The sequence below is a fragment of the Haemorhous mexicanus genome, chromosome 30 (genome assembly GCF_027477595.1).
Source record: "Haemorhous mexicanus isolate bHaeMex1 chromosome 30, bHaeMex1.pri, whole genome shotgun sequence".
Lineage (NCBI taxonomy): Eukaryota > Metazoa > Chordata > Aves > Passeriformes > Fringillidae > Haemorhous > Haemorhous mexicanus.
Window position 1 is genome coordinate 3,180,694 of NC_082370.1, and position 15,280 is coordinate 3,195,973.

The 15,280-nt window shown below is 56.3% G+C and overlaps 2 protein-coding genes across 3 annotated transcripts; one reads left to right on the forward strand and one right to left on the reverse strand.

The window, feature by feature from the left end:
- The first annotated feature begins 137 nt into the window (after positions 1 to 137).
- Positions 138 to 9,384, forward strand: GPAT4 (glycerol-3-phosphate acyltransferase 4). Of its 2 annotated transcripts, XM_059870422.1 has the most exons (13): positions 138 to 209; positions 1,646 to 2,618; positions 5,089 to 5,158; positions 5,472 to 5,769; positions 5,853 to 5,927; positions 6,398 to 6,487; positions 6,600 to 6,693; positions 7,130 to 7,245; positions 7,482 to 7,537; positions 7,865 to 7,950; positions 8,164 to 8,292; positions 8,369 to 8,448; positions 9,005 to 9,384. In XM_059870422.1, the coding sequence occupies exons 2-13, from the start codon at positions 2,454 to 2,456 to the stop codon at positions 9,111 to 9,113; spliced, it is 1,368 nt and encodes a 455-aa protein (XP_059726405.1). In that variant the 5' UTR covers positions 138 to 209; positions 1,646 to 2,453; the 3' UTR covers positions 9,114 to 9,384. The 2 variants fall into 2 exon arrangements, with proteins under 2 accessions (XP_059726405.1, XP_059726404.1); XM_059870421.1 differs by lacking the exon at positions 138 to 209 and having other exon boundaries at positions 1,066 to 2,618.
- Positions 9,385 to 13,063: 3,679 nt separating this feature from the next.
- On the reverse strand, positions 13,064 to 15,280 carry NKX6-3 (NK6 homeobox 3). The gene is made up of 3 exons (XM_059870535.1): positions 14,733 to 15,280; positions 13,548 to 13,717; positions 13,064 to 13,471 (listed from the first exon to the last, which is right to left on the reverse strand). The coding sequence occupies exons 1-3, from the start codon at positions 15,112 to 15,114 to the stop codon at positions 13,241 to 13,243; spliced, it is 783 nt and encodes a 260-aa protein (XP_059726518.1). The 5' UTR covers positions 15,115 to 15,280; the 3' UTR covers positions 13,064 to 13,240.

The following is a 15,280-nucleotide window of genomic DNA, read 5'->3' on the forward strand; positions in this document are numbered from 1 at the left end:
TCCGCCTCCCGGGGCTGGGGCGGGGCCGGGCCCTCAGCGGGCGGCGGGAGGGACGCGCGGGCGCCCTCTGGCGGCGGCGGGGAGAGCGGGGCGGCCCTGCGGGCGCGGCCCCGCGGGCGGCGCGCTGACGCCACGCACGCAGCACGGTGCGGGGGCGCGCACGGCACGTGGCGGGGCGGAGCGGGGCCCGGCGGCGGCGGCAGCAGCAGGTGAGTGAGGGACCGCCCGCGGCGGCCTCCGCGTCCCCTCCCGCCCCGTACGGGCCCGGCTCCGCCGCTTCGCGGAAAGGGCCCGGCCCGGTCCGGCCGCTCGCCGTTATCCCCGGGACCGCGGCCTCCCTGAGGCGGTGCGGCCGCGCCGCAGTGCCCCCCGCGCCGGCCCCGCCACCCCCGCGCGTCCCCGCCCCGCGCACACCGAGGACGAAGGGCGTCGGGAGGGCCGGGCCCCGGCCCTGCCGCGATCCGCCGCGCTCCCGGGGAACAGAGCTGCGATCGACGCTCGCCGCCGCCCCCGGTCCCGGACAGGCCGTTACGCTGGCCTGCCGAGCGGGCGGGCGATGGTCAGTCGCTGCAGCCCCGACACGGCGGAGCGGGCTGCGGGCTGTGTGCCTGCCGGGCCCGCCCGGCCGTGCCTCAGCCCCGGGGCGGGGCCGCGGCGGGGCCGGACGGGCGGCTGGCAGTGCCGAGGCGCCGGGAGCCCGCGGGCAGGGCCGCGGCACACGTGGGCTCTGCCGTGGCGGTGACTCGGGGCAGGGGAGTCATGGCTGAGCTCCTCACCGAGCGGCTGCCGGCTCCGGGGCCCGTGTGACCAGTCCTGCTTCTGATGGGTCACAGCTGTGGCATAATGGGCACGTGTGGCTGACGATCTGTCTCTCCCAGTACACGGTCTGTGTGTATGACTGTGAAGCACTAACACTGTTCTTAGCATTACTCGTACAGCAGTGTTTAACCAGCAGCTGGAACACAGTGTGCAGGGGAGCAAAAGGATCTTTACAGACTCTCCTTTGCCCTGTGTGCTTGGCAGGTACCTGTTAAATCCCATCCTCAGGTTGAGACTCCATAGCCTGGTGAGGATGGTGTCCAGAGGGCAGTGTCCCCCAGCAGACTCATGTTTTATCATAAGCTAGCATTGGCCCTGTGGGTGTGTGACCTTTGACTGGTCCCTGTGCCCCAGCAAGTTCTTCTTTGACTAATCATCAGCAGTGATTGTCCCCTTAGGCTAACTTCCTGTCCTGAGCTGTTTGTAAATCTGCTCTTTGTCACTGGGATGAGATGTATGGGAGCAGAGGAAGTGATGCCTAACCAGGAATCTGGGTACCTGGCTTCCTCAGTTCTCTCGGATGCCCCTGAAATGAGAGACGTGATAAGGTCTTTGTCATGAGGAAGGGTTTTCTGTCACTCCTTTCCTGTACTTGAGACCTGATTGCAGCATCCTGTGCCATAGGCATGATTCTGGATGAGTGTGCTCCATCTGAGGTGTGCATGGTATGAAAATACAGGATGAATGGCAGCAGGAGGTGATTCCCAAGGCTGTGACAGTGACAGGCAGCAGCTAGAGTATCAGAGTTGCTGATATAGAGTCTCAGTCTTGCTGTCTCGGGAGCTGCTGTGAATGATGTGACCTCAGCCCAAGTACTGCCTTCCAGATTTCAGAGTCCACTGTCTCTGGCCTCTGCCACGCTCTCTGCGTTGACATCTCCCCGATCTGCTGACTCCAGTTGCTGTCCTGCTCTGCTGCTGTTGACATGTGAGTGCCACATCTGCCAAGAAGCCAACTTGCTGTTTGAAAGCTTTCCAGGAGCACAAGCTTTCATTGGTGTCTGTAATGACCCTTCAGCGTGAGTGGATGCCAGGGGCCTCCAGAACTGAACTTGTTCCAGGCGTCATGCGAGGACCCGTGCTGGTGCGCATGCCCTCGTGGCCAGAACAATAATAGCTCCACGTACGGTAGGCTCCTGTGAGTGCCAACTCCCTCGATCTCCTCCAATGCAGGCTCAGGGATGGACTCCACCTTGTCCCTCTGAAGAGACTCTGCATGCTCTCAGCAGCCAGCAGGGGATTTTGCTGCCAGGTTCTCCACAAGCTGCCCCGCAGCAGGACTTGCTCAGTGGCAGCCTGGGAGGGGATCCGTTCCTGCACTCGTGTTGCTGCCCTGCCCGTGGACAAAGCCGTGTGTGTGCACCGTCTGCTCTGAGCTCTTTGGCCTGCATCGTCTGAACTCACCTGAGCTCCTGGCAGACTCTTGGCTTGTTTTCCCAAGTGCTCTCTCTGATCCTGTTGCATTCCCTCTCTCAGAGCCCCGAAAGGATGTGAACTTTGGAATGGGGTCTCTGAGCACGCTGCAGACTCAGTGCATGTGTGAGACTGCTGCTGAGTAACAGGAGGACTGGTTCATTGCTGCGAGCAGCCCTTCTGTCTGGCTGCAGGGCACCAGCCTTGCCTGGGCCCTTCACCATGTTCCTCCTGCTCCCCTTTGACAGCCTAGTGGTTAATCTTTTGGGGATTTCCATAACTGTCCTCTTCACTCTGCTTCTGGTTTTCATCATCGTGCCAGCAATTTTTGGAGTCTCCTTTGGCATCCGCAAGGTTTACATGAAAACTTTATTAAAGATTTTTCAGGTAAGTCATGTTTTCAGAGTGCTCTCTCTGTTTGCAGAGGTTTGTTCAAGCATGGAAGAGAGACTTTTTCCTCAGGAGGAGATTTTGGGTGACTAGAGTGTCATAGGGCTGTGGATGTAGTGCTGCTGCCAGTTGACCTCTTTGGCTCATTTCAGCCAAATGCCATTTATGAGACCTCTGTTTGTGGGCTGTTTTTTCCATGTAATTAATCTAGTAAGTCTTCAAGTAAAGCAATAGTCTGGCAAGGCTTTACAGTCAGCAGGAGTGCAGCAGGATCTGATGGGGAGCTTGGAGGGGTTGGTGTCCCAGGCAGGGCAGGGTGCTGCTGCAGTGGTGTCAGGTGTGATGGGGAGGGACCAGGCTGCAGCCAGCGGGTTGCTCCTCTCCAGGGCACATTTGGACAAAGCAAGAGCAGAGGAGGTAAGGCAGGACATTTGTGCTGCAAGCCCTGAGTGATCTGTGGCCAGAACCCAGAGCTCTCAACATGCTTCTGTCCTGGAGTGTCACCTACTGAGCTGTGTCTGGACCTGCTGCCTTGGAGGACAACCAGCAGCCCTTGCCCACCCTCTTGGCACAGAGAGGCCAAGTGGAATTTTCCATCTTGTTGTCATGCTGTTCCCTTGCCTGCCTTTGGTGGACTAATTTTATGGGCTGTCTCTGAGCCAACACCTCTTGAAGCAAGTTCCTGACCAGACCAGAATTTTTTATCTACTAGGAGTAGTAGGTAAAGCCTGTACCACCCTACCTGGCAGCCCAGGTGAAAGGCAAAGTGTTTGCTAGGGAGGTTTTAGGCTCTTAAATATGGAGTTCATGCTGCTAAAGGATGTATGGTACAGCTACTGCTGTTGGAACAGGGCTGATTGTCCCCAGAGTATCCCTGTACTGGCTGGCTTGGGAAGACAGCCCTGGAGCTCACAGTGTTCAGCTCTTTAAACTCTTGAGTCCTCCCAAAAGCCTGAGGTGTAAATGGGAAGACCCTGTGCTTTGTGAGGGGCTTAATTAACACAGATATTGAAAGACCTGACTACAAATTTACTGACTGAAGCAGGCAGAAAAAAAAGTTTTAAATGGAACTTTTCACAAAGTTTTCTTTTTTTTCCCATCTTCCTTCAATTCAGGAACATTTACTCTCACCACCTATATTGATGTTTGAAAGTATTTTTCTGAAAAGACTGGGAAGTCTATTCCAGCTTTAATAGAAGGATCTTAGTGGTAGGATAGAGGAGCACTCAAGCACAACTGGTCACTGATTTGGTGGAAAATTCACTCATTAAGTTTGACCATTCAGAATTGTATTTTGGAGGGCTGTTATTAACTCAAAATACTTTCCCAGCACTCAGAGCCAATGTTGGGAACCCAGAGGGGCAGCACATGAGAGTGTGGCAGAGTCTGGAAGCTTGTGGGACACATCCTGAGCTGTGAGGCTGGGTTTGCTGCTGCCACAGTCAGGATGGAGATGTGCTGGCCTTGCAAGCACTGCCTTCTCCATAGGCTGCTTAGCTCCTGTGAGGTCAGAGCTCCTCTCCTGCCTTCTGGGATGGCAGCATTTAGGCAACCTTGTGCATTGCTGGAGTTGTGGCTGTTGGCAGAGGCTGCTGCAAGGTGAGCAGGATGCTCTGTAAGCAATTAGCATTCCCTCATTGCTGCCTCCTGATCTGCTGCTGGTATGGGCTGAGATTGGGATGCCAGAGTTCACAGCAACTTCATCTCTTCACAGAGAAGCACGTTGTACACAAGTCCTTCTTCTTCAGAAGCTTGTCCTTCCAGACCTGTATGAATTACAGGCTGTGAAGGTTATTTGGAGGGCAGGCAGGAAAACTGCACAGAAATACAGCCTGCAGTTTGTGCTGGTGCCCTTGAAAATTAGCTGATAGAACAAGTAGTCCTGGCACAGGATTTGGCAACCAGCTGTCTGAGGGTGCTTGCTGCTGCTGTTTTGGGCAGATTGCTGAGCTGAGAAGCAGCAGCAGCCATCAGCTGAATCAGAGAGGGAAGGATCCCATCCCATCATCAGCCTGATGTGTCAGCAGCAACCTGAAAACACAGTCTCTGCTTCCTTCCTCTGGGAGGAAACAAGGGTTGAAGAGTAGCACTGGTCCCCTGACCAGCTTCCTACACTGTGGTGCAGACACCCCAGCAGGTTGCACAGCTCAGCCAGAAACTGTGCAGTGGCAACCACATGCAAGGTGCAGCAAGAGCTGAGAGGTCACAGAAACTGCAGAAAACCTTGCTGTGCCATCTCACCACTGAGCACTCTTCTTCCCTCTGGCACTCCCTGTTTTCCAGGCCAGTCTCTGCGTCCACCTCGGTTCAGCTGGGTTCATCACTCCCTCTTTCTGTTCTGTATGCAAGCCTCTTTTAGCCCCATCTTCTCCCCTGCACTGTGGTCCTTCCTGAAAGTCAGCTCTGAAATGGGCAGTAGTGTGGAGTTAAAGCCTTGCCAATCTTGGTTGTCCTGTCTGTTTTGCAGTGGGCAACACTGAGAATAGAGCGTGGTGCCAAGGAGAAGAACCATCCCTTGTACAAGCCCTATGTCAATGGTGAGATCCTGCTCTGCATGGGTGCATGGAGTTCAAAATTCTTCTGGGGAGGTGGGGTAAATGTGGTGTTTCTGAACAGCTGAGGCCTGTTGGGAAGACTTTTCCATGTGGGAGGGAGTTCTAGAGAGCTCTGTTTCATGAGGGAGGGCAGGGAAGCACCCTGGGAGTGCTTCATTTCTAGATAGTGGGGAGGTTTATGCCTGTCTGGACTGGAGAAAGGAAGGGGACCCTGAGAAGGGTGAGTGAGGAAGGGCCTTGGCTTTTGTCTCTCTGTCAGTGGGCAAGTTTGCTCAGAGCTGCCTTTGGTGTGCAGGTATCATTGCAAAGGAGCCAACGTCACTGGAGGAGGAGATCAAGGAGATGCGCCGGAGCGGCAGCGGCAAAGCCCTGGACACCCCCGAGTTTGAGCTCTCAGATATCTTCTATTTCTGCCGCAAAGGCATCGAGACCATCATGGATGATGAAGTGACCAAGAGATTCTCAGCTGAAGAGCTGGAGTCCTGGAACCTGCTCAGCAGGACCAACTACAACTTCCAGTACATCAGCCTGCGCCTCACTGTGCTCTGGGGACTCGGTGTGCTCATCCGCTACTGCTTCCTTCTGCCCCTCAGGTGAGTCCTGCTCCTGGGACCTGCCTGCCAAGAAGGTGCTGGTGGCCTGGTTTTGCTAGCATGTAGTTTCCCTCTTTCTGCAGGATAGCCCTGGCATTTACTGGCATCAGCTTGTTGGTGACTGGTACCACAGTGGTGGGATATTTGCCAAATGGAAGGTGAGTGCATCTTTGAGGGAGAAGCAGATGGGGGAGCAGTTTGAGACCTTATAATCCTGAAATTTCCCTACAAAGCTTTCTGTTCTACCACATGCAGGCACAGCAGGTGGTTCTGGCAGCTGTGGTCTCTCAGGAATGGACACCCTGTAATTTTCAACAAGGGGCTTAGATGTGAGCACTAAGCCAGTGGCAGAGCACTCAGCACTAGCTTCTGAAAGGAGTAATAACAGAAAAGAGCAATGGCCAAAATTTTATTCTCATGAGTTAAGAATCAGTGATCATAAGCTGACAGCAAAGCTCAGGACATGCTGTGTTCCTGTAGGAGAGATTAAGCTGACAGCAAAGCTCAGGATATGCTGTGTTCCTATAGGAGAGATGTGAAGGCTTGGCTGGATTTCACTGGGCTGAGTGGCACTGTTAGAGGGGGTACTGTAGGACTGGGGAGTGATGGTCTCTGTCCTGGCCTGCAGGTGTAAGGACTTCCTGAGCAAACATGTGCACCTGATGTGCTACCGGATCTGCGTGCGTGCCCTCACAGCCATCATCACCTACCATGACAGGTGAGGCCTGACTGCTCCAGGCTGTCCCTGCCCAGAGGTGCTCCATGCTGGGCATTATGTAGCTCTCATGCTTCCTTCCTCTTCTTCACCTCTACCTTTGTTTTGTATCTAGAGAAAACAGACCCCGAAATGGAGGCATCTGTGTGGCCAATCACACCTCCCCCATTGATGTGATCATCCTGGCCAGTGATGGCTACTATGCCATGGTAAGGTACCAGGCCACCTGCATGGAGGGAGCAGCAGAGCTTGTTGTGGGGCAGGAAGTGGGCAGCAAGAGTCCTTTGAGCATGTAGAGCTACTGACCCTGTATGACACGGTGGGGCACTGTCAGATTCTGTGACTGTGGTGTGCAAGCTCAGCCAGGAACTCAGAGCACCAGGGGTGTGTGGGTGCAGCTTTGCAAGAAGAGCTCTAGGCTTTGCTGTTGCTGGAAGAGCAAAGTGCTTCCCCAGCTGAACCTCCTGCCATGGGGAAAGCACTTGGGGTTTGCTGTATCTGTCTTTCAAATCAGAGCCTGGGACTTTTCCTCTTAGCCTTTCCAGGGTAGGGGCAGGAAGATGAAACTTAGCTGTGAAACTGGGTGCAGCCTTGACTTTCATGTGTGCCCAGGTCTTGTAACTTGTGTCTTCTTGCCCTGTTCAGGTGGGTCAGATCCATGGAGGGCTCATGGGTGTGATACAGAGAGCCATGGTGAAAGCTTGTCCCCATGTCTGGTTCGAACGCTCCGAGGTCAAAGATCGTCACCTCGTCGCCAGAAGGTGTGACAGTGTGTGGCAGCTGGCTGCAGGGCTGGGGCTGAAGGCTGGGGAGGTGGAGGGCTGCTCACCTCCCTTGGATGAGGACACTGCATGGCCTTATAAGTGCTGGGAGATTGTGCCCCTGTTGTTGACACCCTGATAGTTCCTGGTGACTGCAGGGTACGGATTGTGTGCTGTGTTGATTGCTGCTGAGAGTGTCTGTCCCTTCTGCTAATTTGTGACACTCTTCTGTTTAGGCTCACAGAACATGTCCAGGACAAAAGCAAACTGCCCATTCTTATTTTTCCAGAAGGTGAGTGTAACAAGGCCATAGAAGCACCAGGGGGAGAAGGCACCTTGAGATATCACCACATCTCTGTTCCTTTCCTTCTTACATAGCCAAGGGCTTGAGACCCTCCACTGGGACAAAAGGGACATTCTGTCTTTAGAACTGAGTGAGCCCAGCATGCAGGAGCCACACACGATGTCCCAGTGACCCATTCTGTGCACACAGAGAGCAGGGCTTGGATGGAGAGTTGGGCAGAGTGGCTGGGTTCCTGTTGCCCTGCCCTTAAGCCTGTAGCTTAGACTTCTAAACTGACTTGCAGAGGAAAGTTATGATTGTGCTTGTCTCCTACAGGAACATGCATCAACAACACATCTGTGATGATGTTCAAAAAGGGGAGCTTCGAAATTGGAGCTACAGTTTACCCTGTAGCCATCAAGGTATGACAAGGCGACAAGGCACAAGTCTGTCTGTCCCTCTGTATCTCTGTCTTGGCAGCCCAGTCCTGCCTGGTTTGAGGGCACAGGAAAGCTGAGGTCACTCCATGTAGTGCTCTGGGAGAGCTGACCTTTAGCTCAGTTTGGGGTGGAAGTTGGAGCCTCAGAGAGGGTGCAGCCCCTGCCTGACCTCCCTGAACTCTTCTGCCTGTGTAGTATGACCCACAGTTTGGAGATGCCTTTTGGAACAGCAGCAAATACGGCATGGTGACCTACCTCCTCAGGATGATGACCAGCTGGGCCATCGTCTGCAGTGTCTGGTACTTGCCCCCAATGACCAGGCAGGTAAGGTGAACCAGCCTGTCTGATCACTTTCCTGTGTGGCCCTTTGCTCCTGCTCAGCAGTCTTGTTTTGCCACAGCCTGAAGAGGACGCAGTGCAGTTTGCCAATCGAGTGAAGTCAGCCATTGCCAGGCAGGGGGGCCTTGTGGATCTGCTCTGGTGAGTGCAAGCAGGCTTTTCTCTTCCTGGTGCCAGAGTTCCTTGTCCTGGGATGTGCTCATGGGCTGTAGAGCTCCTTTTGTTTCTTGCTTAGGGCCTCTGGAGGAATGTCCTTCTGTAGTAGGGACCAAAGTCCTTGCTTCTTCTGTATGCTGGGCATCAGAGCTTCATTCTGTGATTGTAGCTTGCATTGGGATGCCCTGGGTCTGACTTGTTTCTACTCAGCAAGGTGTGTTCAGCTTGGGAACTTGCTTTCCTAGGCACTGAGGTCTCAGAGCTCAGGAGGCAGGCAGGCAGTCTCCTGTAGCTATACTAGAGTAGCTCATGTTTCTGGCAGAGTTGCTATTTTGAGCACAGTGCAGGGCCATGGGGGCAGCTCCTGGCAGAACCAGGTAAGAAAGTGATGCCCTTTGGGGACAGGAGGTCTTCAGTGTGCCCTGGCAGCATGTGGCACTGGGGCAGCTGTCAGCACTTGCTGGAATTCTGACTTGCCCTGAACTGTCCCAGACGAAGATGGTGCCTGCCTGCAGCCTCTCTGATATGACTCTCTCCCCAGGGATGGAGGACTGAAAAGGGAGAAGGTGAAAGATGCGTTCAAGGAGGAGCAACAGAAACTCTACAGCAAAATGATTGTAGGCAGCCATGAAGACCGGAGCCGCTCCTGAGTCTGCTGCCTCCAGCACTGCCACTGGGGCTGGCCAAAGCCCCTGCCTCCAGCACCAGCCAGGGCTTGTCTGGAGCAACTCTCAATCTTTGGACTTGGCTACTCCAGAGCTGCTTGGACTCGTTTTTTCGTCCTCTGGCTGTTGTTTTGCAGAGGCACTGTTGCTGCCTGGAGTCTTTAGGCCTTTGGCAGCTCGTGGCAAAGATGCCTTCTTGTTACTGTTACAGTGAAGCCCCTTGCAGGGGCAGTATTAAATGAAACTCTTATGGTGTCATGTGCTTCCATCTGGTGTGTCCAGCCCCAGGGAAGGACTGGTGGGATGTGCATGTGTGTCAGTCACAAGTCTCTCACAACACAGCAGCTGGTGAGCTGTGCTGAAATTGGCTGCCTTGACAACCAAGGGAATCCTCATGAGCCTGTCCCACTCACGTGTGAGGCATAAACCCCTTAGGAGCAGAATGTGCCTCTCAGGCCATTTTCAGATCCACTTCCAGGAGAAATCTTTTTCTTTTGCCTCCTTCCTGTCAGCTTGACCCTGACTGTTGCTTCTACAGTGTCTGAGCAACAGCCTCTTCACTGCTCCTGATGCAGTAAGGATCATACTCCTTGGAAATCTCCCTTGGTCCCCTGGGGCTGCGGGGTGCCAGGTGCCACTGGAGTGGCAGATGGGGCTCCTGAGGAATCTGTGCGTGCTACAGTGGGAGCCTAGAGTGTGTAGGAGAGCCAAGACTTCATGGCTAGGGCAACAAATCCCTTTTCAAATGTCTCCTGAGAGAAACAGTGGCATCTGACCTTGTCATGCACACTCGAGAGCTGGCATCTTGTGAAAGATGCTCCCCCTTTCTGCTCTGCAAGTAAATTATTTGGTGAAACAACTTGCATTTGAGCATTTCTCCCATGTATGTTCCCATTTTCCTTACATTCCTACAAACTTGAGCATGTACACTGGGTTCTCTGCTCTTACAAGCAAGAGCTGTTTCTCTGCTACCTGCTGAAACCTGCTTGCATTTCCTAGTGCCCTGGAGAAGGCAGTTACCTAAGTGCCTCCTTTGTACCTTGAGTGTTGTTTGTTGGGAAGGGCATCAGCTATGCCAGGTGAGGACAGCTGCTCTGTGTAAGTGGCCTTAAATCGGAATTTTCCTGCACTTTTTGATTTCCCTGGTGGAACTTTGTTGCTCTGGCTGCCAGCTCAGGGGCCATTTGGATGAAGAGCCCTGCACTGTGCTGTGGTCTGGGGAGCCCTGAGGGAGCCACAGTGAGCTGTGGGTTGCTGATGCAGAGCTGTGCTCGCTGTGTGCTGTGGATGGCTGCAGCTGGGGACACGGACACTGCTGCCTGCTGGTCCCTGCTGCCCAGGCAGGGTCTCCAGGCTCTCCTTCACTTCTCCTCATTCAGCAGCCCCTCCTGAGCCCTACCAAGGGCTGTGTCCCCAGAGCTCTCCTCTCTGAGGATGGCACGGACATTTCCTTCAGGTGCTGCTGAAGGCCACAAGCCTCCTCCACCCCCTTGCCATGTCCTCAGGCACTTGGATCTAGCTGCAGGTGCCCAAAATCTCCTGCCTGCAGCTGGCTGCCCTGTCCCTGACACCACGGCAACCTGCAGAGCCCTCCTCAGCTTTGCAGGATGTCCAGCCACCCTGCCGTGCTTGGGGACCGTCCCCAGCAGCATTCAGGACACTCCACAGCAGGCAAGGAGCTGGCTGGACAGGTTAGGAGGCACACATCCATCTTTCCTTGCCTCTCCCACCCCATGCCCCCAGTCAATACGTCTCTCTCCGATGAGAAAGTTAATAAATTTAGCTCTAGATTAAAAGTATCGATCATTTCATTTGTAAGCGATAAATAACCGGGGGGGGAGCACTGGGCAGCCCACGGGGTAGGGGCTGCTGGCTCTGGCTGCAGCAGCCGTGCACCCCACTGGGGCCAGGAGCCCTCATATGCATTCTGCCCGGATGCTGGCATTGATTTGCTATTAGTCTCCACGCACCACCCAGTAGCACATCATTCCCGGAGCTGCTATTAATGGCCTTTTGATAAATAATCACTTGTAAGTCAATAAATTTTTATTAAACAGTGTGGCGCTTTGATTTATGAAAATCTGACGGGGTTTGTCTGGGAGAAAAGGGATGCAGAATTGAAGCGGAGCTGCCATCCATCTGCCTGCCAGGCTGGCCTGCCTGTGCTGCACCCCCATGGCTCCTGGCTCTGCCCACACAGCCTGAGGCTGCCTGGCACCAGGCACGGGCTGGGCAGAGCTGGTGCTCGCTGCTGACTGCTCCTGAGCCCCCAGCACTGATGGGGCACTGCTCTGCTGCAGCAGCAAGTGCTCAGAGTGGGAGCTGTGGTGGGCAGCACAGCGAGGAGAGGGGGTCAGTCCTGCCCACCAGGCTGATCCCTGCCTGGATCAGCACTGTTTGGGGTCCTGTCTCAATGTGGGGATGCACAGGGCAGCCAGGCTGCAGCAGCCATTTGTCACTCTCCCTGGCTACAGCAGGCCCTTTGCCACCTGCTTTATTTGTCTCCCAGCCCTGACGTGGCATCAGACAGGTGTTAAACTACTTAATCACTTTAAAATTGTTTTAATTTTCTGTTTTGTATTGATCTCCACAGCACCAATTAATCAGCTCACTGGACCAGGCAGTTAGTACATTAAAAATTGTCAGCCAAGCTGGGCAGCTTAGAAAATGTTAAAAAAATATCCCACCAGCAGCCCCTCACTTCTCCCACCATGTGGAACCTGCTCCTGCCGAGTGCTGGCTCTGTCCACAGGCAGTGATGTGTCTCTTCCTGGTGGCACTGCCACCATGCTCCCAGGGGAGCTCCCTGCCATCCCACGTCCTTGCAAAGGCTCCATCAGCTCTGTCCTGGCCCAGCACCCGTCCCACGGAGGCAGTGGAGGGGCTGCACGGCTGAGGGGGGAGCATTACAAGCCCCATGCTCACTGCAGGGGCTGGGCAGGGACCTGTGCAGGGACAGCAGTCCCCTAAGCTCTGGAAAAGTGGCACGGAGCACTCAGGTCTCCTTGCAAAGTGCCCAGAGCCCAGTGAGAGACTGAAGAGGGCTTTAAGCCAAGCGTGGGCCTTGGCAGGTTGTACAACAATGAGCTGCAGCCCCACTCAAGGCTGCTGCTCAGGCCACTGGAAGGTCCCAGCTGGCCCAAGCGTGGGCTCGGCCACATTGCAGGTGCTGCCTGCAGCCGCAGGGAGGGGCAGCCCTTCCCCAGCCCCACTCCGACCCTTTCCGTGCCTCTGCCACGCTGCTAATCAGTGCCTGATGGGCCGGCAGCACCTTATCTGCTATCGATTTCCTTCCAAGACACAGCCCACGTGTTTGCTCACACCTGGCTGGCACTTAGCTGGCTCTTGGCTGAACAACTGCCAAGCTTGCCCAGCCTTCAGCGCTGCGTCTGTGCCAGCTGGAGCTCCTTTGGTGTCCTGAGCAGGTAAGGACAGCTGGCAGCCACAGCTGGCATGCCACTGGTGAGCCACGGGGAGCCAGAACAGGGGGTGTGCAGACCCAGGTGCACACACACACCTGTAAGTGCAGCCCCCTTTGCACAGGGGTGCAGCACAGAGCAGGGGGGGACCCAGCAGGTTGGCAGGCAAACACACTGGGGCTATTGCTGCCACATCAATCCTGCAGCTCCGACAGGTGAATGGGCTCTCACTCACACTGTTAAGATAAATGATATTTATTTGCTGCTAAGAGCTTCCAATAAGAGGCCCCAGTGAGTGACTTTTGAACCAGCAGCTCTTGCTGCTGGTACACGCCCAAACCAGAGAAAACCCTGGGAAAATCTCCGGGGCTCCCCTGCTTCTGTGGGCACTCTCTGTCCCACAGGCAGTACCACCCTGCCTGGCATGCAGACCCTGCCCCATCCATCCTATCCCCAACCCTTCTCTAGCCCAGCCTCACAAGGCCACCCTGGACCACATGCCCACGAAACAAGTGCTGGGACTTGACTGGGACCTTTATTTCATCAATAAAAGCCGTGCAGGATGGCCCAGCTGCACCTGACACTACCACGTGTGCTGCTCCCAGCCCTGTGAGCCGTGCTCCCCATGCAGCTGCCAGCCAGCCCATCCCAGCAGCCAGGCAGGGGGGTCAGAGGGGCAGGCTGTGCCCGTGCTCAGCCGCTGTGCGTGCCCAAGCCCAGCACGGAGAAGGCTGCACGGTGCTTCCTCAGCAGCAGCCGGATCTTCTCGTCATCCGAGTCTGGGTCCAGGGGTTTGTTGTACTCATCGTCCTCGGTCTCGGAGGCCGCCCGCTCTCCGCCAGAGCCCCCCGCCCGCTGCGAGGATGAGGAGGGCTCCAGGGCACTCTTCTTCCTCCATTTGGTCCGTCGGTTCTGGAACCAGACCTGGTGCCCCACGGGCCCAGCTCAGTTAGCAGCCAGCACGCTGCGCACCCCGTGCCGCACAGGAAGCCGTACTCACCTTCACCTGAGACTCAGTCATGCCCAGAGAATAGGCCAGCCGTGCTCTCTCCGGGCCCGCCAGGTACTTGGTCTGCTCAAACGTCTTCTCCAGAGCAAAGATCTGGTGTCCTGTGAAGGTTGGGCGTGTGTGCTTCTTCTTGTGGATGCTGTCAGCCAAGTGAGCAGGGGCTACAGGAGAGGAAGGGAGAAGTGGGTGAGCTCCGGGCAGCCCACGACTCTGGACAGCTTTCCCTTTGTCCGCACTCACCAGCACTCACTGACCAAAGCGTCTGTCCACACCTGCTCCTCTCCAAATTAAAACTTTATTCCTGCTTCAGGGCTTCAGCCCCGTCCCAGGAGGGCTGAGCTGCCACTGTGGAGGTCCCACAGAGCAAGAGCTGGGATAAGCACCTCCTGGTCAAGGACAGTGCTAAGTGCTTGTGCTGAGAGGGTAAGGGTCGCTATCAACAGGGCTTGACCCCAGAGCCCTGCAGCAGTGTGCCCCCATGTCCCACACCTTGCAGGATGCGGGACAGAAGACAGGCATAGCTGGTCATTGGCTCGTAGCAGTGCCAGGAGCAGATGGCCAAACTGCCTAATCCATCTGCTCCAAAATCATCACCTGAAAAGGGGCAAAGGGGACCAGAGCTGCAGGTTCTGAACAGCTGCATGCAGCCTCCTGAGGCTTCCCACGGGACAGCGGCTGCACCCATCCCACCAACCCTCTGGGACAGCAGCAACATGTTCTGCAATTCCCCTGCCAGCTCTCCACCAGGAAGGCAGTGCTGCCAGCCTGGGGCTCCGGGGCTGGCTGTCCTACCTGTCTCTGCCATGAACTACCCAGGCACTGGCCGCCAGCGAGATCTTGTGAGCCAGAGGGCTCTGCCTGTCCTTGCCAGCTGCGTCTGCCTGGGGGCAAAGAATTACTATTTGTCATTAGAGCTGCCCCTGCCCTTGAGCCAAAAAGTTCTGTGACCATTTGAGGTCCAGCAGCTCCAGCACTGAGCTCCTTCCCACTGTCCTGGGCGAGCCTGCTGGCCAACCTCGTGCAGGGCAACGGAAAAGACTCAGCCTGGCCCATGCCCTTGCCCTAATGCTCCACAAGGTGCCCTGCTGCGGTTCGTCGGTAGCAGCGCGGTGCCCGTCCCCTGCGGCACCCACGCACCCACCCGGCCCGCAGCCGTTCCGAGCCCCCCGTACTTACGGCCGCCGCACTGCCGGCCGCCCCGCCACTCCGGGGCCGCCTCCGCCCAGCAGCTCCGGCCCCGCGGCAGGTACTCGCCGCCAGCCTTGGGGAGGGCGCCCACCTGGGGCCCGTAATAGACGCCCGGCGAGCTCAGTCCGTTAAATCCGCCCGCGTGCGGGTAGCCAGGGAGGAGGCTGCTGTTGGGCGCCGCCGCGGGCCGGCCGAGGATGTCGGAGATGCCGTGGGGGGTGCCAGCAGCCAGCTGGGCACCCAGCCCGGGGGGTCCCAGCTTGTAGAAGGAGTTCTGCACTGAATACTGGCAAACGGGCGCCTTGGCCTCGGGGAAGGGGCCCAGCGAGGGGCCGTTGAGCAGAAAGGTGCCCGGCAGGTTGGCATCCATGGCTCCAGCACCGAGGCGGCCCTCAGAGCCCGCAACCCCGGAGGTGCGACGGCTGGCCCATTACCGCCGGCCTGGGGGCTGCAGAGCCCCGGAGTCCTGGCTGGCACTGGGGACCCGGCGGGGCCCGGGCAGCCCGGGAAGCGCCCGGTGACCTCGGGGGGCTCCG